Genomic DNA, 25,503 nt, shown 5'->3' with positions numbered 1-25,503 from the left:
CATCGAACATCACTAGTAATCATTAACATATTGAACGTTTCCGTCGAAGGCACTTCATGTATTTATTGGTAAATTGAAAGTAATCACGCTGTAAGTAGCTAGTTTACTTTCCTTTGTCTTCAATAAAAGGGTACTTAAGGTCTGTTTTCTTTTTATTATTAATCATGGTTTCTTATCATACGATGAGTTGTTTTGCTTGTTATTTGATACACTCTTTAATTTGAACATTGATTTTAGTTTGTTTCCATTGTTGTCATAAGTGATTAGCATAAATATTATGTGTCAATTGATATTTTATATTTCTTCTGTATTATTATTATACTGCTGTAAACGATAAGTGGAAAACAGTTATGACGCAGTTTGTAAAATGTAATAAAAGCGAATTAAGTAAAAAATAATAAGAGTTTTGGTCAGCAAGCCTGTTTCACTAAAAAAATATAATAACAATCAGGCCCTACTAAAATTGCACATTTCACAATGCTAATGCAATCGCAAAGAATTTGCCCACAGTTGAATATAAAATGGTCTTCAGAATATTTTCATACTTAATTTTTTTTTAATTCTGCCATAAAGCTTCAATCCATCGCTACAAAACATCCGAATACGTTTAAATAATTTTACATTGCATCGACTGAATGTCGTACGTCAACCGCAATGGTTCCTGTTTAATAATGGAAACAGGTCTCGCTCATGTCAACTCTTTCAGACTTTGTAGCGAATATGTTAGTTTGGCTATGGTTTTTTGAACTAAAACACACTTTTTAGCTCTTGAAATATAATAGGCACTACTTGTTACATAAAATGGGGGAAGAGTATTTTTTGTGAGTACTAAATATTTTATTAAATAGTAAGAAAAATAAATCACACATAACGGGATAGTTTTTGTCATTTCTAAAAGGAGATTATAAATTTTATATCACCCGCATCCATTTTTTCCTGCAGTTGGAAGAGGCGCGGATCATACGCCGTCGCACTGCTTGAGTGCAAAGTCGAGAATTGATTCTCTTTATGTTGTGATGTATAATAATAAAAAACGATCCGTATATTATGGTCCGTATTTTATAATATGGAATCTAATTCTGAAATAAATGATTATTATTATTATATATTTTTAAACAACTATAGGATAGTATTTTAATAACTTTAATATCCTTTTACTTTAACAGGCAGCCGCCATCGCAACAGCGCTTCTACCATGTCTTAGTCGTAATGCTTAACATACTGGGCTTGGCCAAAAGCTCTTGGTGGGGTTATAAGCCAATGCACAAACTTCTGAATTTCCATGGAAAATTTGTCGTCGCTGTAGCCCCTATATGTTCCTTCACTGAAATCGTATACTTGTATGTTAATTATGAAAAGCTATCGTTTGAAGTTATTGGGATCATATTAGCTATATACCCTGTTAGTGTTTTAGTCAATGTAAGTAACATGACAATCAATATTTTTATTACTCTACTCATGACATCTAACGTTTTGTATAACTATTTTATTAAATGTTTTTAAAATACTTATTATTATAATATATGTATTATGCGAATGTAGGTAGATTTGTCTTAAAAGGATACGTCACAAAGTAAAGCAAATTGTGAGTCAGTCGTCGTTCAACGGTCGGCTTTGAAGTACGTGACGTCACGTAGGTGACTCATATAGTATTGTCATTGGTATCGGAAATATAAGTGCCGCCTTGCTTTTTAGACTAGGGTAGAAGCCTTTAAAAATAATAAAAAGTGAAATAAAATTGTAGTAGGATGAAACCCATTAGAAAAGGAGGGGAATATTATAAAAATGAAGGGAAAAATAATTTACGGGCGATCTGAGGTCGGGGAGGGGATGGGGGTGAGTCTTTAAGGGTAAAAAACGGTTTTTCTCGATTTCCGGCAAAACTAAAAGTCCTATCGAAAAAAGTCAAATGGCAAAGTTGTAGGTAATAAAAAGATCTAAAACTTTTGTATTTACACTTTTTTCACATAACCTCAAAATTTATGTGAAAAATTCAAAAAAACAAGTTTTTGGTTTTTTATTTTTATCTTTTACAAAAAATTTTTTTTTTGAACGAAATTTGGCGAAAACTTACCTTTTTATGTCCCAAATACGCTGTAATTTATTTGATTAAAAATATTTATTTTTTTACCTTATTTTGAATTAATATCGAAAAAACACCCTAATTTTCAATCGAAAACTTACCCGTCAAAATATCAGCTTTTTTCAAAAAGTTGGTATGTTTTCTGTTCGTTGAAATCTCTACTTTATGTAAAAAAAAATTTAATTTAATGTAAAAAAAAAAACTCGAATTCGAATTTTTTTTTAATTTTTATAAAAAATTTTGAGCTATTTATTAAAATTACCACTTTAATTACTCAAAAAACATTAGATTACATGTTACATTGATAAAAAAAATTGCAAATAAGAATATACTACTATAATTAACAAACAAATCAGTTAATAAAATTAATATTTAATAAGACATTTACAATATTTGGAGAAAGTTGTCGAATCTTCTTTAAATTATATGCGTAGATGTCTATTTATAACTATTTTAAGAAAAATTATATATAGCTGAGTGACCTACGAAAAATAGTAGCCCATCAAAAGGTATTTCATGGAGAAGTGGGGAAGGGGCTAGGCGAGTCTGGGTCTTACTACATACATACCTACTATTTCGTAGCAGCTGTTACAACCGTTAGCCTAACCAGTATTCGAAATACAGTACAATATACAACATCGTTTATAAAAATACACGTGCACGCTGAGTTTCTTGAAGATAATTGTGACAAGTTTACTTAAAAAAAAACTTTTCGAATCTGCATAGGAAGGTAATTACTATATCTATTTTTGTCTGTATCAATCAACTCAAACATAAAAATCGTAATATTTTCTTTAAAAAATAGTATACTTAACGTAACGTAACCTAAAGATTGAAATTAAATGATGTTTTAGTACAAGATAAAAAAATAATATTCTCCTTAATTTTGCACAAACAAATTTAGTTAATCCCATGGAAAAAATATTTCAAAATACATAATAATATTTTAAAAATCTATAAAAAATATATAAAATATATATCATAAATATATTTGTAATAACAAACTTTTGGCGGATTTTCATATATATTTTTTACATTTCAAATATATTTCAGATGTATTCAAAATATATGAAATATACTTGAAAATCATCCAAAAGTTAGTTATTAAAAATATATTTACTATACATATTCTTTATATATTTATACATTTTAAATAGATTTTTAATATATTTTTTAGACATTTTGACATTTATTTCTTTAATATATTTTTTTTATGGGGGTATATTCACGATAAAATAGTGAAGGCATTATTAATTCGATTCTGTCTTTTCAGATTATCAGTATGGATGAATCTGTTTGTATCATCTGCAATAAGGCAGATGATAAGCAAGTGTATGAAATAAAAAAAGCAGCTTTGAGTCGTTTAGTGGTATCCAGCACTTCCAAATTTCAAATTCAAATCCAAATTTCGAATTCGAGTTTTTTTTTATTTTTTGCATTTTCTGAGAAGATTTAGTATAGTAACATATATTTTTTTTTCACCATCAAAAAGTAGAGATTTCAACGAACAGAAAACATACCAACTTTTTGAAAAAAGCTGATATTTTGACGGGTGAGTTTTCGATTGAAAATTAGGGTGTTTTTTCGATATTAATTCAAAATAAGGTGAAAAAATAAATATTTTTAATCAAATAAATTACAGCGTATTTGGGACATAAAAAGGTAAGTTTTCGCCAAATTTCGTTAAAAAAAAAAATTTTTTGTAAAAGATAAAAATAAAAAACCAAAAACTTGGTTTTTTGAATTTTTCACATAAATTTTGAGGTTATGTGAAAAAAGTGTAAATACAAAAGTTTTAGATCTTTTTATTACCTACAACTTTGCCATTTGACTTTTTTTGATAGGACTTTTAGTTTTGCCGGAAATCGAGAAAAACCGTTTTTTACCCTTAAAGACTCACCCCCATCCCCTCCCCGACCTCAGATCGCCCGTAAATGATTTTTCCCTTCATTTTTATAATATTCCCCTCCTTTTCTAATGGGTTTCATCCTACTACGATTTTAATTGGTTTTAAAAATTATCGACCCTGGTCTATTTCTTTTCTATGGCCGCTAGCATTTCGTGTACTTGGGAGTAAAGAAACAATTTAAGTCATCGTCATCAATAACTTATTATTTGAGTTCTTTTGAACATTGTGTATATCAGGATTTAAATCTATCTGACTGATAAAATTTTAGTTGGAATTCGTAACTTTAGGTATAAGTTTAATTTCAGTAAGAAATAAAAAGTCCGTTACACATTTTCAGATAAATATAGCATCATCCAAAGGAAACACCTACAAGTTATTAATGAAAAAATTCTTGACGGAGATTCATATAAGTAACTACTGCACTGATCATAATGGTTATATGAGAAAGGTGTGTTATCGTTTCATAAATTAATGCAGTACATTTGTCGCCTTTAGCAATATAGTAATATATTTTCTAATAAAAACTTTCCTGATGAATAAGTAAATTATAAAATGTTGCAGAAACTACTGATGGTTGAGCGCTATACCCGCTATACTGCTCGTTATCTAGCCATAGGTTTCGGCTTCAACTGGATAATTTGGATTAATATTCCTCTAATATACAATATCAGCCACAAAGAACAAATTCTCAACAGAACTTTGCAGTTGCAAACTTGCGTCTACATGTGGATGCCTTTCGATTACGGATATAACTTTAAAAATTGGATCATCATTCACATTATCAACGTTTATGTTGTTGGTAATGGTGTTTTGATAATGGCCACTTCTCACTGTCTCAACTACATGCTTATTTACCATTCAATCGGTCACATACAAATCCTGAAGCATACTCTCAGGTCTAGCTTTGTAAATGACGTTAGCAATGAAGAAATTAGGAAGAGATTAATTGAAATTATAAAACATCATGCGTTTATTATAAGGTACTATCTTCATTTTACTTTTAATAGTCACAATATGTCGTCACTATATTTTGTGTTTAGGAATATTCTATAAGCTTTTAATGTACTTTCTGGATAATCGTTTTTATTAGCGTTATTATTGTTTTTATCGTTCATTATTTATTGATAATCTTATAGTGTAATAGATTATTGTAATTATTTTAATTACAGGTTATTCAAAGAATTGCAGGCTGCGTTTGGAGTAAATGTTGCTGCTAATTATTTTCATAACTTGTTTAGCGACAGTTTCATACTGTATCAAGTTCTGAATGGGGTCTGAATTTTAATTTTTAATAGCATTATAATAAGGATAATTACATATATTAATATTTAAGTTAATTTGACTAATATATGAAGCGTAAAAGGAATCCTTCCTTGTTCATAAAAAATATAACTGTTAATTATTTTAAGTGACTATAACCAATTAATATAAATTTATTAAATCTTGTTTAAGGGAGATATAATGTCGTATGCTATTATGGTTTTCGCTTACATTGGTGAACTTGTACTCATGTCATTTGTGATTGAAGAAATACGAAAACAGGTAAATCGATAGTTTATTAGTATATAACTGACTATTAAGAAGTATCTGTATTATATCTTTCGCCTGATTTCTTCTATCTCCTGTGCCGATTTTTCTAAAATAATTTAAACGATTGATTCAAGTGACATTTGTTTTCAAGAGCGAAGATCTACCAGAAGTGGTGTACGCTATCCCATGGGAGAACATGACAGTATCCAATCAGAAGATAGTATTGCTTAGTCTGTCGAGAATGCAAACACAGATGCAGTTCAGAGCTTTGGGCGGGTTGAAAGCTGGAGTTCAACCTATGGTATCTGTTAGTATCGAAATTGAATTTTTATAAATAAGATTATAGTATTTTTTTTACAATAAAATAATATTTATATATTAGACGGAATGCACAAAACCAATTTTATTTAATTAATATAAATTCAATGTATATATATACGACGTCTCGAGTGTTACAATTAATAACAATAGTGGGTTATTATTTATATTATTTATATATATCTTATATTAAATTCCTTAGTTATGGAATTGTAATAATTTAATCTGATAATTTATCCTTCTGTGAGATGCACATCCATCTGTACATGGTCCTATTTAAATTAAATTGTCTAATCATTTCAACGTGGAGTGTTATATCTAAGGTTAATCGGCTTATCTTCCGTATTTTCAGGATAGGACGACTACTTTCAAAGTAGAAAAATATACATGAGTTAGACTGTTTTACTTTAACCTGCTTACCTAACGATAAACTAAACTTACTCAATTAGTCATAGATACTCATATCCATACGTAAAAATACTCAAGAAATTTTAAATCAACAGTTACAATACAACCTTTGTGTGAGACGTGAATTATTATAAACAGAGCTTATAAATAATATTTGCAATAAAGATCATCATACAGAGATGTTTAACAAATATGTTTCCTTGTTCCAGATTTTAAAAACAACATTTTCGTATTACGTCATGTTGAAAACTAGCATTGAATCGAAAAAAATAAAATAAGGAGTAAGAACAATGGAATGTCCATTTACATTAGTTTCCAAATGTAATAACAATATTCTATTTGAAGCGAAGGCAAGGAAAATAGTCAAAGAAACGAATATATTAAGTAAACTTTTGGAAATTAAAGATAATAAATGAAATATGAGTTTATCTTTATTTGAAAGAAATGATAATAAGCCTATGACTAGTGAACTATTTATTTCTATTTTGCACACATCGTTAATTCATTACTATTCTATTGATGGGTACGAGTCTTGTCTGAGAGTGAGGGATATTTAGGATATAGTCCACTGCGATGGCGATTTTTTTAAGAACACTAAGGCCTTCCTTACGATGGTTTCCTTTACTGTTAAAACAAATGATAAATAATTTCTTATATGAACATAACTTTTGAAAATCTGTGCTTTCGCTCTCAGGACCACCGTTTAAATTATACAAAAAAGATTAACGTAACGCGTAATAGCAATTTCACAGGTTTTACTTTTGTAATTTTAAAGATCATATATAAAGTATTTAATGCTTTACAGGATGAGACAAAATATTGACATGAATTGTTGGAAACCGTGACGTTTTGAAAATTATTTCAAATATCCATAACCTTCATTAGGTTAGTAGAAGATTTTGTATTTTGGTGGATAAATAAAGGGAATGATTCAGCGTTCGAAAAGGAAATAGCTAAACGAGTCACTAATGAAGTTAATTAAGAGTATTTTGCATGAACTAAGCTGTTAACACGGTTTGCTCCTGCAGCTGTTGTAACCGCAAAGCCATCCTACTTACCTGTTTCTGCCTAAATACAAGTTATAGTCCGATTAATTTAGACAATTGAAATTACAAAAAATCCTACAAAGCTAAATTTTAATAAAACAAATCCTTTTGTGGGGGTTGATGGGACTTTTGGCATTTTATTTGTCATGGTAAACCCAAAGTCTCTGCGGAAATTTGGCTTTGTCGAAATCTTCGTTATTTGATCACTATGTTTATGTCTTAATTGATCGGACTATTAATATCGCTGTTACATCCTCGTTTGATGTTGTGGTACAGATATAATACAATATCTCCAATATTAGTATGAAACGCTCCAACTTAATCCTTTAAAGTATTAACTGCTTTGTCATTGATTTCATTTGAGTCGTGTAGTATCTTTATTTTATTTACAGTTTTTTAAGTATTGATATGGCTCTAATGAGGCATATATTTAACATCAAGCGTTGTATGCTTGTTTGCCGTTTTTAATATAATTGCTATTAAGTTAAGGAAAATAACCTTCGTAATAACCATATCTAGATTTAATCATTGTTAAATCTAACATTTTATACGAAAGGAAATTATACGGGTACGCTATGGTAAGAAAAACTTTTAATACGGTGTTACTTTGTTCATGTGTGTATAGGGTTCTTCGATAAGTTTAGAGAAAAAAGTTATAACTTGTCATTGTTCGTCTGCTGTCTGACTATTGCTATCGTAATCGATACAAATATCAGTGGATTGTACGAAGACGTGTTTCCAATTTTCAACTGAAAACCAAAAATAAAACTTTGAACAATAGCAAATGTACTGAATATCGCCACAACGTGAGATAATCCAGTAAATCCAGTTACTAGTTTCAAGCTTTCGTCGTAATAGACTCAAACCGCTAACAAAATGGGCCTCGCTTATCGAAACCAACCCAATATAATTGAAACGATATCTATTTGAAACGATACAATCAACTTTATGGGTACACCAATCACAATAGAAGGGACAGCACAGGAATCACTATGTGTACATATTGTATAAATTGTAAATAGTTTTATGTAGAGTATTTTATGGAATGATGGATGGAACAAAGGCTACTTATTTAGAAGAAGCAAACAATTCACGTTGTCCAAGTAGAAGAAATACCTTCCAGTCTCTTGGTTCCTCTTGAATTATAATTTTTAACCGACTTCAAAAAGGAGGAGGTTATCAATTCGGCCGGTATCTTTTTTTTTTTTTTTTTTTTTTTTATGTATGTACAGCAATTACTCCGCCGTTAGTGGACCGATTTTAATAATTCTTTTTTTATTGTGTAGAGACGAGCTGCGAGTTGGTCCCATTTAAATATGGTTAGGATCCATCGATTGGTTCTGGAGAAAAAGAGGGGAACTCCTCCACCCATGTAAATATAACAGCCATAACTTCGCCGTTTATGAACCTATTTTAATGCCTTTAATTTCGTGTGTGGACAATTGCTACAAGTTGGTCCCATTTAAATATGATGAGGATCAGAGTGGGTTCTGGAGGCAAAATATGTAACTCCTCAACTGATGGGTATAATTGAGTTTTGTTTGAAGATATTTGGTGTAGGTTCTAATGAAATTGAAAAACCAGTTTATCTTTGACTATTTAAGGGTCTGATAATGTGGCTCGGAGTCAAAATATGTAACTCCTCAACCGATGGGAATAATGGAGTTGTGTTTGAAGATATTTGATGTACGTTCTAATGAAATTACAAAGCCAGTTCATCATTGACTATTTAAGGGTCTGATAATGTGGCTCGGAGTCAAAATATGTAACTCCTCAACCGATGGGAATAATTGAGTTGTGTTTGAAGATATTTGGTGTAGGTTCTAATGAAATTACAAAGCCAGTTCATCATTGACTATTTAAGGGTCTGCTATTGTGGCTCGGAGACAAAATATGTAACTCCTCAACCGATGGGAATAATTGAGTTGTGTTTGAAGATATTTGGTGTAGGTTCTAATGAAATTGAAAAACCAGTTTATCTTTGACTATTTAAGGGTCTGATAATGTGGCTCGGAGTCAAAATATGTAACTCCTCAACCGATGGGAATAATTGAGTTGTGTTTGAAGATATTTGGTGTAGGTTCTAATGAAATTGCGAGGCCAGTTTATCATTGACTATTTGAGGATCTGATAATGTGGCTCGGAGACAAAATATGTAACTCCTCAACCAATGGGAATAATTGAGTTGTGTTTGAAGATATTTGCTGTAGGTTCTAATGAAATTGCAAAGCCAGTTCATCATTGACTATTTAGTTAGGTTAGGTTGGAACATATAAGACAATATAAAACTAAGCGAGCAGGGCGCGGGAGCGCCCTGCGAGCGGGCGGTTCCAATCAATGTAAATTCAGACCTTACCTTAATTCGTGATCTCGTTTATACAATTTTATATTGTATTAATATAAATGTTATTATGTCATCACTAAAAAGGGTGAAAAAAAATTTTTAACAAAAAATACAACCGACTTCTATGTCACTACAAAGTAAAAAATAATTCAAATAAATGTTGGTTTAGTACATATTTCTGAAGTCGGCGCTCAATATATTTCGTTGGATAACGATGTCAACAGCGTATCTAATATGAGCGTATCAATATATTTCGTTGGATAACGATGTCAACAGCGTATCTAATATGAGCGCCGACTTCAGAAATATGTACTAAACCAACATTTATTTGAATTATTTTTTACTTTGTAGTGACATAGAAGTCGGTTGTATTTTTTGTTAAAAATTTTTTTTGAAAAAAATATACATACTTATAAATAAGTTTAATTACTCTAGAGAAAATCCCCCCGGTTGAAGGAGCATCTAGCAATCTATGCGAGCAGTGGGACATTAAGATAGTAGCCAATTGAGCACAATAATTAACTATGTATCTGTATATTTACATAAAGAGTTTAATTAAAAGCACAATATAGTAGTAATTAATAAATTTATCCTCAGAAAATTCGGTACAAGGTCCGTTAGTTAACTCAGTAGTCGAACTGCACCTGTGGCCACCGCAAACAAATTGGACGCCACTCACTAACATCCGCCTGATCTAACATTTCTGCTTACAATTACACTGACTAATGCGGGTCCCAGAATGATAGCTAAGGGTTTGATTTATACGTAAACCTTATATTTAGGTTACTTTTAACGATCATGAGTGTAAATGCGACTATCGGGAAGTTTTTCGATGTAAGTAATTTTTATATTTTTTGTATTAAAATTTTGTTTTAATGCCAAAAACTATTGTCACTTAAGTTAAAAAAATCTTTTTAAGTAGACAAAATACCTAGTATTCTCTTGGTTTGTTTTTTAATTAAAGATTTTTGTATAAAATGAACATACTTATAAGGCAGTATAATTTAATCTAATAATCCCTAGTTGTAGGAATAAATCTATGCCACCAATGGCATATTAAGCCTGCAACCGATTGAGCACATTAATTAACTATGTATGTGTATATTTACATAAAGAGTTTAATTAAAACCACAATATAGTAGTAATTAATAAATTTATCCACAGAAAATTCGGTACAAGATCCGTTAGTTAACTCAGTAGTCGAACTGCACCTGTGGCCACCGCAAACAAATTGGACGCCACTCACTAACATCCGCCTGATCTAACATTTCTGCTTACAATTACACTGACTAATGCGGGTCCCAGAATGATAGCTATGGGTTTGATTTATACGTACACCTTATATTTAGGTATGTTTTAACGGTCATGAGTGTAAATGCGACTATATCGGAAAGTTTTTCGATATAATTTTTATAATTTTGTATTAAAATTTTGTTATAATGCCCAAAACTATTGGCACTCAGGTAAAAAAAAATATTTTTAATTTATAATAGAATATATTACGTTAACTAGTTTTCCGTTTCCGGTTCTCAAAGCGTAAACATCACAGTATTGTCCGTCTGCATTAAAACGTCATTTAAAAATAATAGTAGCTTCCCGGTAACAACTAATCAGTGCAGAATAAAAACCTGAAGTATCGTGGAGTGCAGTGTACATTAAAAAGTCGCGCCATAATTCCAACAAACTGAAGAAATTAAGTTGAAAATATCGAAAAGTGAGGTCAAGAACTTGTCACAAGACATTGACATTGACAACTTAATACGTAAGTCATCAGCAAACTGCCAAAGACAATAGAGGTAAATCAGTGTTGCCAGAACTTAGTAATACGTTCCATTACACGCTTTAAAAAATGGAAGAACAATTTTTAATGTTATTTGATAAAATGAAAATTGAAATGCAAATTCAATCAGCACAACAAACAGAGACTATTACCAAAACAATAATGGATAGAATGGACATGAAATTGGAACCTATCCTAGCAGAAAATAAAAACTTGAAATTAAAAGTGGAACGGCTTGAAAAAGAGATCGAGTATCTAAAGAAGGAAAAGCGAAACAACAATATAGTCATTTTTGGTTTGAAGGAGGAGAATAATTCCACGTTAGAACTCTTAAGCGTTGTTTTGAAAATTTTCAGGGAGAGGCTGGAATTAAATGTGGAGGAATGGGAGGTAAACAAAATCCACAGAATTGGGAAAATAAACAAGGAGAGCGACAAACCACGGCCTGTCCTACTTTCATTTGTGAATAGCTTGAAGAAGAAAGAGATAATGAAAAAGAAGAACCTACTTAAAAACAAACGCATATATATTACAGAAGATTATCCTAAAGAAGTTATTGAAATAAGAAAAGCTTTACAACCTAAAGTAATCGAGGAAAGAAGTAAAGGTAACATTGCATACATACATTATGACAAGCTAATCATTAAAGAAAATAAATCAAACAAAGACAAAAGAAAAAGGGAAGTATCTCTGTCGCCTCAATCTAGCAGCCAACCCAAAAAACAACAGACATTTACGTCATCCAAAGCAAATCGCACGAATGCTTTCGATATAATGCGTGGCAGATCAAACTCACTTTCAATTTACCCTGGAGGAAAAAACCAATAGCAACTAAACATCGGCAAACGGGAAAACAAACAAAACAATGAAATAGGAAATAAAACAATTGGAAACAACATACCTCCCCCAAGCCGACTGGTCATCGTGGGGGAAAATGACCACGACCCTCTAAGGAAGAATTGCATTACATACAAAAAAGCAACTAATATCTACATAGCTACCCTCAATGCTAGATCATTAAGAACCCCGGAAAAACTTTTAGAACTCGAAACTGCTTTAGAAAATCTAAATTGGGATATACTAGGGATCAGCGAAGTAAGAAAACTTGGAGAAGGTATAATAGACAATGGACGATATATTCTACACTATAAAGGTGAGACACCAGGAATGCATGGAGTAGGATTTCTTATAAAAAAGGACATGGTGGACAAAATAGATGAAATCAAAGGAATTTCGGAAAGAATAGCTGTTCTTAATATAAAACTACCAACACAGAAAGACTATACATTGTGGACCATAATCCAAGCATACTCACCAACCGAATCTAACAAACCCGAGGATATCGAAAAAACTGAAAATTTCTACAGACAATTGCAAACTACTCTAAATAGTGCTAACAAGAATATCATCATAATGGGTGACTTCAATGGACAAGTCGGACTATGCAATAAGGGAGAAGAATACATAATAGGGAAACACGGATACGGTAAAAGAAGCAATAATGGCATAAGACTAGTCACATTTTGTTCTGAAAATAAACTAAGCATCCTAAATAGCTTCTTTAAGAAGAAAACTGCGAAGAAATGGACATGGGTCGCCCCCAATGGATTGTACAAGAACGAAATTGATTACATTTTATCGAATAATCCGAAAGCTTTTAATGATGTAACTGTAGTCAAAAATTTAAACTTTAACACGGACCATAGAATGGTTCGAGCAACACTCACGGCTGGGAATATAAAGAAAAGTAGGAAGTTCCACAATAAATATATAACTCCTATATTCACTGGGAATAGCGATACATATCTGGATAACCTGAACAGTTCATTAAGTAAGAAAATGAAAGGAAATATACCAATCCAAGAAAAATACGACAGGTTAGTAAATATACTTAAGTCAGAAACTAGAAAAACAAATGCAACCAATAAAAATATGATATCGTTAGAAACTCAAAATTTGCTTTACGAAAGGAAAGAACTTATAAGCAGGAACAAATCAAATATAAATCGGCAAAAAATTACTGAAATTAGTAAAAAAATCAATGAGCAAATAAGAAAAGACCGAAAATCAAAAAGAATAAATGTAATGAAGAAATATATTGAAAGAACGGGCGGTATTACAAAAGCCATTAAAGAATTAGACCAAATAAAGACGTGGATGCCAAATATGCTAAGAAAGGACGGAAATCGCACTGCAAAAAGATCTGAAATTATTAAAATTGCTACAGATTACTATCGGAATTTGTATCAGAATCACAATCTAAAAAAATCCGCGTCAGAACAAACAATAGTAGAACAAGAGGATCCACCTGACTTATTAAAAGAAGAAATAACCAGAGCTATAAATTCCTTGAAACGTGAGAAAGCTACCGGCCCAGATCGAATTACAAACGAAATTCTCAAAATGTCAGTATCAGCCATTACTCCGCATTTAACAGAGCTATTTAATGAAATCATAAGATCTGAGTATATCCCAGATGACTGGACGAAATCAACAATAATACTGTTGCACAAAAAAGGGGACAAAGGTGATATTGGAAATTATAGGCCAATAAGTTTGATTTCGAACATCTACAAGGTATTCTCCAAAATACTACTATCTAGAATTACTAGGACTCTCGATGGAAACCAACCGAAAGAACAAGCGGGTTTTCGAAGCAACTATTCCACTATAGATCATATCCATGTAGTAAGACAAGTTATTCAGAAATACCAAGAATATAACAAACATTATTACTTAGCTTTCGTTGATTTTAGCAAGGCTTTCGATTGCTTGGATCACCAATACATATGGGAAGCACTAGGTAGGCAGGGTGTAGAATCAAAGTACATTAGACTTTTAAAAAATATTTATGCAAAGAGCACTGCAATTGTTAAGCTGGAAACAACAGGAGAGGAATTCCCAGTAGGCAGAGGTGTCCGCCAGGGCGATCCGATATCTCCAAAACTATTTTCTGCGGTTTTGGAGATGATTTTCCGGGCCCTGGATTGGTCCCAGAACGGTCTGAATATCAATGGGGAAAATCTCAATCATCTTCGTTTTGCGGACGATTTGATCTTATTCTCAGAGTGTCCAAGAAATTTAGAGCAAATGTTACAACAGTTGTCGGATGAAAGTGCTAAAGCCGGGTTATCAATAAATACATCTAAAACTAAGATAATGACAAATTTCATACAAACATATACTATACGAATAAATGCCCAAGAAATAGAATATGTAAATGAATATGTGTACTTAGGACAACTGATATCGACATCTAATTCCATGCAAAAAGAAATAGAAAGAAGAGTGACAAATACCTGGAAAAGATACTGGTCTCTAAGTGAAGTTATGAAAAACAATGAAATACCTATAGCATATAAAAGTAAAATATATAACACGTGCATTTTACCCTGCTTGACGTACGGTTGCCAAACATGGGCATTGACAGACCGGCTATGCAATAAATTAAATGTATGTCAAAACGGAATCGAAAGGAGTGTAATTGGAGTTAGGAGAAGAGACAGAATAAGACTGAAAGAAATCAAAAGCAAAACCAAATTTAAAAATGTACAGACAGTCTCGAAAAAACATAAATGGAGATGGATAGGGCATATGTTAAGAGAAAAGGAAGAGAAATGGACAAGATCTATAACAGAATGGTACCCACGAGAGGCGACAAGAAAAAGGGGAAGACAATTGAAACGGTGGGAAGACGATATTAAAAAGATAGCTGGCCCACGATGGATCAGGATAGCTAAGGATAGAGATGAATGGAAATCTTTAGAGGAGGCCTTTGTCGGAAGACAAGCTGCTACAGGGGAATAAAGTTTGCCGATTTTAAGAAAAAAAAAAAGAGAAAACAATAATAATAACAAAACATTAAAAACATATACATGTGTAAATTTCAAAGTGTAAAACCTCAAAATACTTAGTTTGTAACTTGTGCAGTAATAAAGGCGTATTTTATTTATTTTATTTTATTTTATATTACGTTAGAGTGAATTCCCTTGATCTATACCTATTAATTTTTTACATGGAATTTCTGAACATATTCCGGATAAAAAGTAATATAAGCCTAATATCCTCTGTGATTTCGTGTTATTCCATTTCGGTACCACAAAAATAAACTAGAACCACAATTATATTTTTAATCAAATTGAATGCAAATATCATTTGCAGATTAAGGAACCTACAGTACAGTACCTATAGTACAATTGTACATTTATTACAATGACAAATTTTGAACTTACCACAAACAAATTGGTCGGTGCTTAGCGACATCCGCCCAATGCACAATTTCTGCTTACAATTTCACTGACTAATAGCAGTTGTGCTGCGTGACTAATGTAAGGGGTTCCAAGTTAGTCCGGGGTAGCATCGTCTGTAAACGATCTAAAGTCTTTTATTATATCTGTGGTCGTACAAAAGCTGCTGCGGGCGGTAATGAACAATTAAAATTAGGAGGTGTTTCGGTGGAAGGCACATAAAATTTTCTATTCTAAAAATATTGGGACCGATTGAGATTGGGATGTTTAGCTATAAAGTATACAAAAGATTAATTTCTATTATATAGTAAACTAAACAACATTAAAAAATAAAATTGGTTTATTATTGACGTAAAAATATCACAAAAAATAACTTTAAGCCTTTTAAGTCACAAACTTTTCACTTCGCTCCACTTTACTCCACACTACTACATTTAACGTAACTACTAATCAATAGGTGCAAGCTATGGGTACTCCATGTCGAACTTGGTATAACTACGAAGTTAATCTAATTAATACTTTGCTAGGAACGGGCACCGGCCGCAAACTAATTGGGTGCCAGTCGCTAACATCCGCCCTATCTACTATTTCGGCTCACAATTCCACTGACTAATCGCGTAGACTCCAGCGGTTGCTAACGTCAATTTGACTTCGCTATGAGACTTTCGAGCGATCGGATAGTTGTGCCAATTTGTGTTTGTGGAATTAGAACTATGAAGTTGGGATATAATTACTGTGTAACTTGTCTCAATAATGACGTTAATCCAAAGCGGCTTTCCATAGCTTGGAAAATATATTTTTGATATAGAATCAGTAGATTCGACCAGACACGTATCACCGGTACACTTATATCTAGAAAGAAGCTGTTCCTGTGTTTTTGAGGTTACTGAGGCGACAATCTTAGTCATCAAGAGTGGCAACGTATGTGTGATTATAAAAGATTAAAAAATACAAGTACCATACACAAGCCTTCCATACATGGATTGACATCTAGTTCAATGCATCCCTAACTCTTTTCTCACCTCTATGCGAACTTTTGAATTCGCATGTAAAAGATATATTAAAATCCAATAGATATCAATAAAGTTCTCATACTTCGCCTGAAATAAAAATAGCCATTAGCGATCAAGTCTCGACCATCATATACTACCGCCCGACGGTGTTTAACTTTTAAAATCAATCATAATCTTTAACTGGAGTACATGAACGCTTCAATTCTCATTACCTAACATCAATATCAACTTTTCATCTATAGTTTTCTAATAGCTGAAACGACTTCTGTCTTCATGCCCTAATGGATTTCTTAATGCGAATAAATATTTTTTCATCAACAAGGGTTAACTGGTTAAGTTCGCCCTTTGTAACCACTAGGGTTACAATAAACTTTAAATAAATAAATAAAATAAGGTTTCATATTTCGTGTGTAAATCTACAAATAAACAAATAAATTGTGCCGATATCAAATTGAATGCCAATGGCATCCACATTATTAAATGTAATCTGAAAACATAATAGAAAAGGGATTTACGCAAAACCGAAAAGTGAATATTATTGCGTGATAATATTCAAATTATTGTTGATGCAAACATTCTGCGGTCGGGTCGCGGTTTTAAATATCTCTTTGTATGAAGTGGTTAGATTTGCAATTTTATTAGCCTTATTGTAACGTTGCATTTTAAGTCAGAAATTACCATTGCAGTTTCAACTGTTTAATATTTAGGTACCCTTGATACGCGAGTGCTACTCCACAGTAAGCTTTTTAGGTCAAATAAGCATACTTTTTTGAAGTAAAATTAAGCTTTTGGTGAATTTAATACTACGTGAATTTGAGAAACAATAGATACCCGCAACATCTCCGGCTATATTTTGAATAATACCTAAGAGAAAGAAAGACAGGAAACGTAGTTTCTATCTCAATGTCATCGTTAATTTCTTTTAATTTTATTCTTAAGCCCATATTAATCTTATAACTATACAATTCAGCTCTTTAAAATGGAGCCTGTATTGTAAAACACATCAAGACATTATTAAGTAGCTAGTTATATACACATCCTCCAGCAATCAGTATTGGAGCAGCGTGGAGGACTATCTATGCTCCAGGCTTCCACAAGATACAGGAAGAAACACTTACCCAGCTACAGGACATCAAAGGCATAATAGCCTATATTTACAGATAATGTTAAAATATGAAATATGCCTTGTATGGGACATCATAAATATGAAATATGTGCCTTGTACGGGTAAATTAAGACGTAGTAAACGAGCAGTCCACCAGTATGGTATGAGTATCTATAATCAATCTGAGATTAGAGTCCTATCTGAGGTCCGCTACACATGCTTGTTAGCTGAAGACTAAGTCGAAATGCATCGAATACCTTACCTACTTTTATGAAACCGGAACACAGCATTTTAATTTTCAAACCTTATTTTATTGGTAACGTTGTACAATACGTGGGAAGTGTAATAACATTTCCTATTGTATTCTTCTGTACTTCTGTGAGTTCAGTGCTACTCGGGTTGCCTTAATGTCATTATGAGCTACGCCGAGGGACATCTCTCGAGCGATATTTTATCACAAATATTTTTAGTTGATAAATTGCATTTGTAGATTTAGACTTCTATTCTGTTGTTATGAGGATATTCTTGCTGTAGCTTGTTGTTGTGGGGTATTGTGGCATATTGTGCGGAGTATTGAACGTGTTGTCTTGATTTCACGTATCTAATTTGATGTTTTATCCGTTTGGATAGAATAAAAATGTCGTTTGATAGTAAACGTTGCTTATTACGTATGCATTGATTAATTATGTGTGTCACTTTTTTCTTATTTACTTTACCAATAAATGATCAATATGTAATGTGCCTTTCCTTGACAATTTATGCTTATGAAAAGATCTTAATTAAAGTTCGATCTTTAGTACGTAAAAAATGTATACATTAATTATCATCAGATATTATAATGTAGTGTTTAATAATGTAAGACCTTTTTAGTTTCCACTTTGTGTGTTGTACTACTTGTAACGAACTTGTAGTTCGAGTGCGGCGGCATTTCAGCCACACTTATTTATCACTGAAAAGCATTGCAAGGGAAACACATTTGTTGCAAGTAGATTGTACGTACGTTTCTTACTTTAAATTAAAACAGAAACCAACTTCAACCGCACGTAAATTACACGTTTTTCATACTTTTTTCTTGTGTACGAGTAGTCTCCAAGCACCCTTGAGCAAAGTTTAATATGGTATTCTTTGGAGTCTTCCGTTTCAAAGTCCAGGACATTTTATGTTAGCCGTGTTAGCTTAATGCTGTGAAACCCCAGGAGACATCTTTCACTTGGCGTTACTTGAAGCTGATATTTTGAAGCTAGTGTTTTATCACTGGGTTATAGATATTTATCTGTTCTCATAAATTGTAACTATACAAACTTTCCGTTGTATAATTCTCAACCTTTTACTTGGGTACTTAGGTATTTTTGACATGGTGATAATTAAATAGATACATTTTTATTTGGAAAGGTTGAGGAACTAACTAAAAACTAAAGGTTGTGGTATAGTTTGACCACTGCCACAACCATTATAAATGTGGAGTAATTCTGCGTTTCCGTGGAAACCTGGATGACGACAGACACATGAGAAAACGCATTTGTAGCTTCAGGTAGAATCTGTTTTCTATCGATATAGTCAAACATGTTTAGCAGTGGGTGGGTGGGTGTTAGTAAGCAGATTTCGCAATTCGAGGAACACACCGTATTTGATTGCAACTTTATCCTGTAACATTGTATGAGCTAAATTAACTTTGTACTTGGTAAAATTGCACCCGCGGGAAGATATTAAATCTACAATAAATATTATACTTTATAACTAATACTTTACATCTGGGTCATGATTGTGTATAATGAGCAAAGAAGTGAAGCTTTGCTTTGTAATTTTTTACAAAATTTTACTTACATAATATTTGACGCTTTATACTTTTTCGATTAAGAATCTATTTCTAGAATGTGTTTAATTTGTGTTAATATATACTTATAGTCCTACATGTAGCGTCGTAATGAGTTAAATCAAGTTAATAATTTAGAATTTGGTGGACGCACAGCCGTGCGTCTAGATTTAGAGATTTTCGCAAATTTTCGTTATTTTCCCTTCGATAAAGGTATGTTTATGATCTGTTACTCCACAAGCCAGTGTTGGTCATGTCCTTTCCACTCACGCGAATGCATCATTTTTTTAAACGTTCATACTCGTAAGATACGAGCATATAAGCTCTAATTATTTGTCAAGCTTAGCAGTTTATCCATCTGTCATACATACATATTTTACCATTCAGTAATGAAAGTATTACATAAATCTACTATAAAAGTTGTTAATAATCATCAATCAATATGAAAAGCTAGTTAAAAGGCGTCGTTACATTGTATGTTCTGCGTCAATAAAACATCTTAGCATGAGAATACTAGAACGAAGTTCTGTCCCTTGCCTCCAACAGTTACAAATCTTTACCTTACTGGAAAATGGTCATATAATTTAAAACATTCTGCAAATTTTAAGACCATTTCTTATTTCAGATTTTTTGCAGTGAGTCACAAAAACCCACATTTAGTACATTGCTCGTATGCTCCGCTGTTTAAATTCCACTTTTTCCTTGTCGCTACGTTTAACATATTTACGGCACATTTAGTTTCATTTAATCCTTTAAAACTTAAACTTTTTCTTTGCTCATGGTTTCTTAGGCAATGGTTTGAAAAAGTTTCAGGTGCATTACTGAGCAGTCTCACTGGAACGAAGTGAGTGACGAGCGACGAAAATTTTCTAAATATTTTCTAAAAATGCAAATACATCAAACGTATTATATTATTAGAACGTCTACAATTCGCTTCGTTAGTACTTTGTTACTTGTTAGTGGAGTGCATATTTTAAACGAAATTTCTTCTGAGGCACGCGAAATTCTTTTGCATAAGAATATCTAAGGAAAATGAAAAAAGATATCTCTTTCAAATCTGGCGATAAATTTGGCAACTCTAGTGTGGCTGATGTATGTTACAAGATATAGCTTACGTAGTAACTATTTATTAATCTGTGATATAGCGTATTGCATATGGAGGCATACATCATGTGGCCTCATATATTTAGAATTACGATTATTATAAAATTACAGTAGAAAAATATCTAATGTCAAATGATCATTAATTGACATTTTGATAATTATTAGAGAACTTGTCCTTCTTTTCAGGCGGGAAAGCGATGCAATACTAAAGCGAAATGCTAAGAGGAACTTCACAAGTTACAAAATAAATAATTCATTTTTACACTGTCTCGCTTATTGTTGGTAATAAAACCGGTACTTCAAAGAACTTGTAGCGGAAATATCAATGTTTCAACTACTTAAACTAAAGGGTTATTTTATTTTGTTGTAAAGTTGCTGCAGTGTCTTTTTACTGGACTGCGGAGAGTAACGTTTTTTAGGTTCCATCATCATCATACCCAAAGGATAAAACGGAACCCTATTACTAAGACTTCGCTGTCTGTCCGTCTGTCCGTCTGTCACAGGGCCACCGGAACCGTAACCGAACCGAAACCGTTTGCCCCAACGCCATCAATTTTTGTGTGACATAATTAGTTATGTCACGTAACTAGTATGTGACATAACTAATTATGTCACTTACTAGTTATGAAGAAACACCATGTAGCAGTCGTTCTTTCTCTTTCACTCCCTTATTTTGTATACTCGGAATTAGGAACCAAATACATCGGAATAAGGATTTTTACATCGGAATTAGGGTTTTCTGACTCGGTTCATATTAATTTTAAATACACATTTAAATCAATATTTAATCATAAAATGTCGAATCTATTTCAAGAGTACAGATAATAAAGCTTGTGATAAAATTATCTACTTCCTTATTAAGCCGTAGTAAATGCTTAATATTTGACGCTCTTTCTAGTTTTGGTGAAAATACCGCGGAAATAGGTGACTTTACCTTACATACCTTTTAAGTTAATTATTGTTTTACAGTCGGGTTTTTGTTTTTTAATATTATGCTTTTGTAGATCAATTTAGGATATCTATATTTTCATTTAGTTTAGTGCAGTTCCACTTGAGTATAATGATAATTGTTATTGCGGTCAGTGGTATAATTGCAATTATTTAGCTTAATTATAATTGTTGTGTACTTATTATTATCTGCTTATAGGGTTGGAATTAAATCCAATAACCACAGTACTAGTGTTTATCTATTATAACTTGTATGAGCCGAAAGTGATACAAAATTGTTTGCGATGTCCCATTGGACAAAAGCATGTATCGACCATTGTGGATACATGCTTTTGTCGACCAAGATAAGTAAAAAATATCCAGTTTCAGACAAGTAACATAAAACTATTACTGAAATGTCAATTTGACCGGGGATAAACTGATAAACCTCTGTATGTAAGATCAGGAGAGCGACGGTCAAGTCATGTTTTTTTTTTGTAATATAGGAGTAGCAGACGAGCATGCAGTCCACCTGATGGTAAGTGGCTACTGCCGCCCATGGACATCTGTTATCAACCCCAGATAGGATTAGATATTCCTTCCTGAGGTCGGCCACAGATGCGACGCTACCCCTGAGGACTAAGCTGGAACGCCTCGGAAAGTCTGTCACCCTTGTCTTCAAAACGGAACACAGCAGCGCCTAACACTGCTGTTATTAGGTACAAATAGGTGTGGCGGTGGTGCCGCCAGAGTAGAACCACAAATGGTTCTACCACCTTCAAACCAAGGTTTACCGTAACTGTTGTTTTGAACTTGTATTATTTATAAATTCTTGTTCAATTTTAATTTAGTGATATTTAAGGGCCTTAGGGTTATATTAGATCTGTAGATCTTCGCTACTTTTTTATTTTTACTGCGGTATTAAGAACTCATGTAAGTTACATATAGAGATATCATATGATACGGCAGAGTTGATTGACACGAGGCATTCCAACTTAGCCTTTAATAAGACTACACATGCATATTTGGCTGACGTTAGGTAGTTCTAGTCCCACTGAGGGTTGATTAAGATGATCACGGATGATGCCAGTAACCAAATATCATCAGGTGGAACGCAACGGCATAAAGTATAATAAGTAGTTACAATAACCATTACTACAGTTTTATGAAGAACAGTGCAAAGTTTTGGTTGAATAGGAATTAAATTAGACTACGTCCCAAACATTTTTATAGTTAAGGCACTTTAAGGAAGAACTTTTAAAATAAAAAATGGCATAAAAGAACACCGGCAGGAATTATGCAAAGCGCGCACGTAGCTGACGCTCAGCGCGTCCAGGCATACATAAGTGAGGAAATAACTTAGATATCCTGAATAGCCGCTCGAGATATGTTGAGTTGTGACAAATTGATCGCAATGTAGCTGGGTTTTTAATGACGTTGATGAAGCCATGGAAAGTTATCTAATGGCAAATGGTAATGTAAGAGTGCAATTTTGCCTGAAAAAGATTCTGATGCAAATATAATTATGTTGTGTGTATCAGAATAATTGAAGTGTGCGAAATGTGAAGAAAATAGTAAACAAAAAAATATCAAGATAAACATCATCAAAAAATAAAATAAATTTAAAATGCCTTTAATAGATGAATGGTATAATGGTATTGGAGGATTCGTCATTGCAACATTTATGTAAAAAAAAATATGTCATTGCATCTTGCATTGGTAATGATGAGAAAAAAACAATTCGTTGAGATTGTTCCCGGGTCTTCTATCAGTTAAAATCGTTTTCTGCGTCAGTAGTAATATAAGAAAATCTATTTTATATTAATTATCAATTTTGAGTGTTCTCGTAGACCCACAAATATACAAAGTAAATTCAATGCAATAGCATTTAATTTCATGAAAATAATATATTAATGTACCGTTAAAGTAGTTTCTAATCCACAATGTTGATTATTAGTGTACCGTACAATCGAATAACAAGTTTAGCGAGGCAGGTGTAAGATCTAGTGAGTTCAGTAGTCACAGGTCGTTGGGTATTATGCAAAGCGCTCACGTCACTGAAGCCTCAACGCGACTGGGCATGCATAATTGAGGAGATAACTTAAAACACCCTGGAGAATAGATGTCTGCAATACATATATTTATGAAGAAAACATATCAGATATCAATGCTTTCAAGGTATTGTCAGACAGGTAGATTAAACTATATCTAGTAGTTTTAAATATAGAAGAAGCAGACGAGCATGCAGTCCACCTGATGGTAAGTGGCTACTGCCGCCCATGGACATCTGTAATCAACCTCAGATAGGATCAGATATTCCTACCTGAGGTCGGCCACAGATGCGCCGCTACTCCTGAGGACTAAGCTGGAACGCCTCGGAAAATTATGTCTCCCTTACCACACCCTTCAAACCAGAACACAGCAGTGCTTAACACTGCTATTATAAGGCAGAAATAGGTATGGCGGTGGTGCCGCCGGAGTCGACCACAAAGTGTTCTACCACCTTTAGATTGATGTAGTATAAAGATTTACTGAATATTCGTTTAGTGTGTAATTAAAAAACATTCCATTCCCACATTGACGCAATTGAACAAGGTTTAGAAGATGAATTGATACAACATTTAGTTATTTCCTGGATGTCTTCATAATTTTATATTGGAAAAGAGAAATATTATACATACAGTTCGGTGGTTCCATACTGCTCCAATCAGATTAATCTAATATTTATTCGTGAAACTGATACAAAATATCGCAAAGCTCCGCATAAATGAATACAAATAGGTAATAACGCCGGTAATCTGTTGGGAATACATTACAATACAAAACTTTTCAACTTTAAAACTTTGAAATACTCGTAGTTTTCACATGAATATTTTACAACATTTCTGTTGACAAATGTCATTTTTTATTCATATCGCATTCGAAAAAGTCCAAAAGCTTATTTCGTAGAATATTTTTTGAATCCGTAATATTTCTAAGTTACAAAACTTTGAGATATGATGTGTGTTCTAACTTTTAAGACAATTACGATTCTAGTGAGCTCGTAGTCTATTCAAGTTAGAATATTCTACAGATGAAGTTACGGGCAAAAAGTTATGTACAGTCAGCTCCTAAAGTAGATGAACAGATTAAGATTTCAAAAACAGTAATATACTCGTACACTCAAGTGCTCATAAGTAGCAAAACACAAGTAGCACCATAATTAGATGAACATCGTAAAGTTTCAAAAGTACAGAACAGAGACATAATATCATATAAGTGACGGCTATGTGAACTTGGCACCCGACTTCGGAAAATTGAACTTTTTTTTACGATTCCCATAGACTATGGTAAGTAACGATTTTTTTTTACTAAAAAAACGATTTTTTTTTACTACAAAAAAAACCGATTTTTTTTTTACTACAAACAACTACTTTTGTTTTACTACAAACAACTACTTACCATAGTCTATAGGAATCATAAAAAAAAGTTTAATTTTCCGAAGTCGGGTGCCAAGTTCACATAGCCTATAAGTGACGTTAGTCATTCTGGACATGGGTGTCGGTGTTCTGCTAGGTACTTTTGACGTGATAGTGTTTGTCTAATTTTGACGTTTTACGATGTTCATCTAGTTATGACACTAGTGGTGTTCACCTATTTATGAACGTTTTATTGTATTTTTGAAATCTTGTTTTGCTGATATATTTATAGTGCTGACTGTATATATTTGCTCCGTTTATTAAACGCTCCTCAGATATCGAAATCTTTTATGTAAAATAGCAAGGCGTGTGAGACAGCTAATATTTCATTCATAACTCATATGAGTTTGTTGAAATAGGTTTTGTAACTTAGTATCTCTATATAACCAGTGTTATACTACGTGTTCGGTTGATAAAT

The 25,503-nt window shown here is 32.6% G+C and overlaps 2 protein-coding genes and 1 long non-coding RNA gene across 3 annotated transcripts; 2 read left to right on the top strand and 1 right to left on the bottom strand.

The window, feature by feature from the left end:
• Nucleotides 1-1,193: 1,193 nt before the first annotated feature.
• Nucleotides 1,194-24,499, bottom strand: LOC140749776 (uncharacterized). The gene is made up of 3 exons (XR_012103123.1): nt 24,309-24,499; nt 23,547-23,753; nt 1,194-1,324 (listed from the first exon to the last, which is right to left on the bottom strand). It is a non-coding gene; the product is annotated as an uncharacterized LOC140749776 (long non-coding RNA).
• Or-6 (olfactory receptor 6) lies at nt 4,331-6,597 on the top strand. Its single transcript, XM_073082932.1, has 6 exons — nt 4,331-4,440; nt 4,554-4,972; nt 5,162-5,264; nt 5,445-5,534; nt 5,674-5,829; nt 6,458-6,597. Exons 1-6 carry the CDS (start codon nt 4,372-4,374, stop codon nt 6,524-6,526), a joined length of 906 nt encoding a protein of 301 aa, XP_072939033.1. The 5' UTR covers nt 4,331-4,371; the 3' UTR covers nt 6,527-6,597.
• LOC140749675 (uncharacterized) lies at nt 11,393-15,352 on the top strand. The gene has a single exon (XM_073082792.1). It carries the CDS (start codon nt 11,488-11,490, stop codon nt 12,244-12,246), a length of 759 nt encoding a protein of 252 aa, XP_072938893.1. The 5' UTR covers nt 11,393-11,487; the 3' UTR covers nt 12,247-15,352.
• Nucleotides 24,500-25,503: the final 1,004 nt, after the last annotated feature.

The sequence above is a fragment of the Epargyreus clarus genome, unplaced genomic scaffold (genome assembly GCF_041222505.1).
Source record: "Epargyreus clarus isolate Ecla_fem2 unplaced genomic scaffold, WU_Ecla_fem_2.2 ptg000018l, whole genome shotgun sequence".
NCBI lineage: Eukaryota > Metazoa > Arthropoda > Insecta > Lepidoptera > Hesperiidae > Epargyreus > Epargyreus clarus.
This window is presented reverse-complemented; position numbering and strand designations above follow the sequence as displayed.

Coding starts and splice junctions, on each gene's coding strand:
- Or-6 (XM_073082932.1), top strand. CDS start 4,372: ATGAAAAAATTCTTGACGGAGATTCATATAAGTAACTACTGCACTGAT. Junction 5,535..5,673: donor TTGAAGAAATACGAAAACAG/GTAAATCGATAG, acceptor TTTGTTTTCAAG/AGCGAAGATCTACCAGAAGT. Junction 5,830..6,457: donor GAGTTCAACCTATGGTATCT/GTTAGTATCGAA, acceptor TCCTTGTTCCAG/ATTTTAAAAACAACATTTTC.
- LOC140749675 (XM_073082792.1), top strand. CDS start 11,488: ATGGAAGAACAATTTTTAATGTTATTTGATAAAATGAAAATTGAAATG.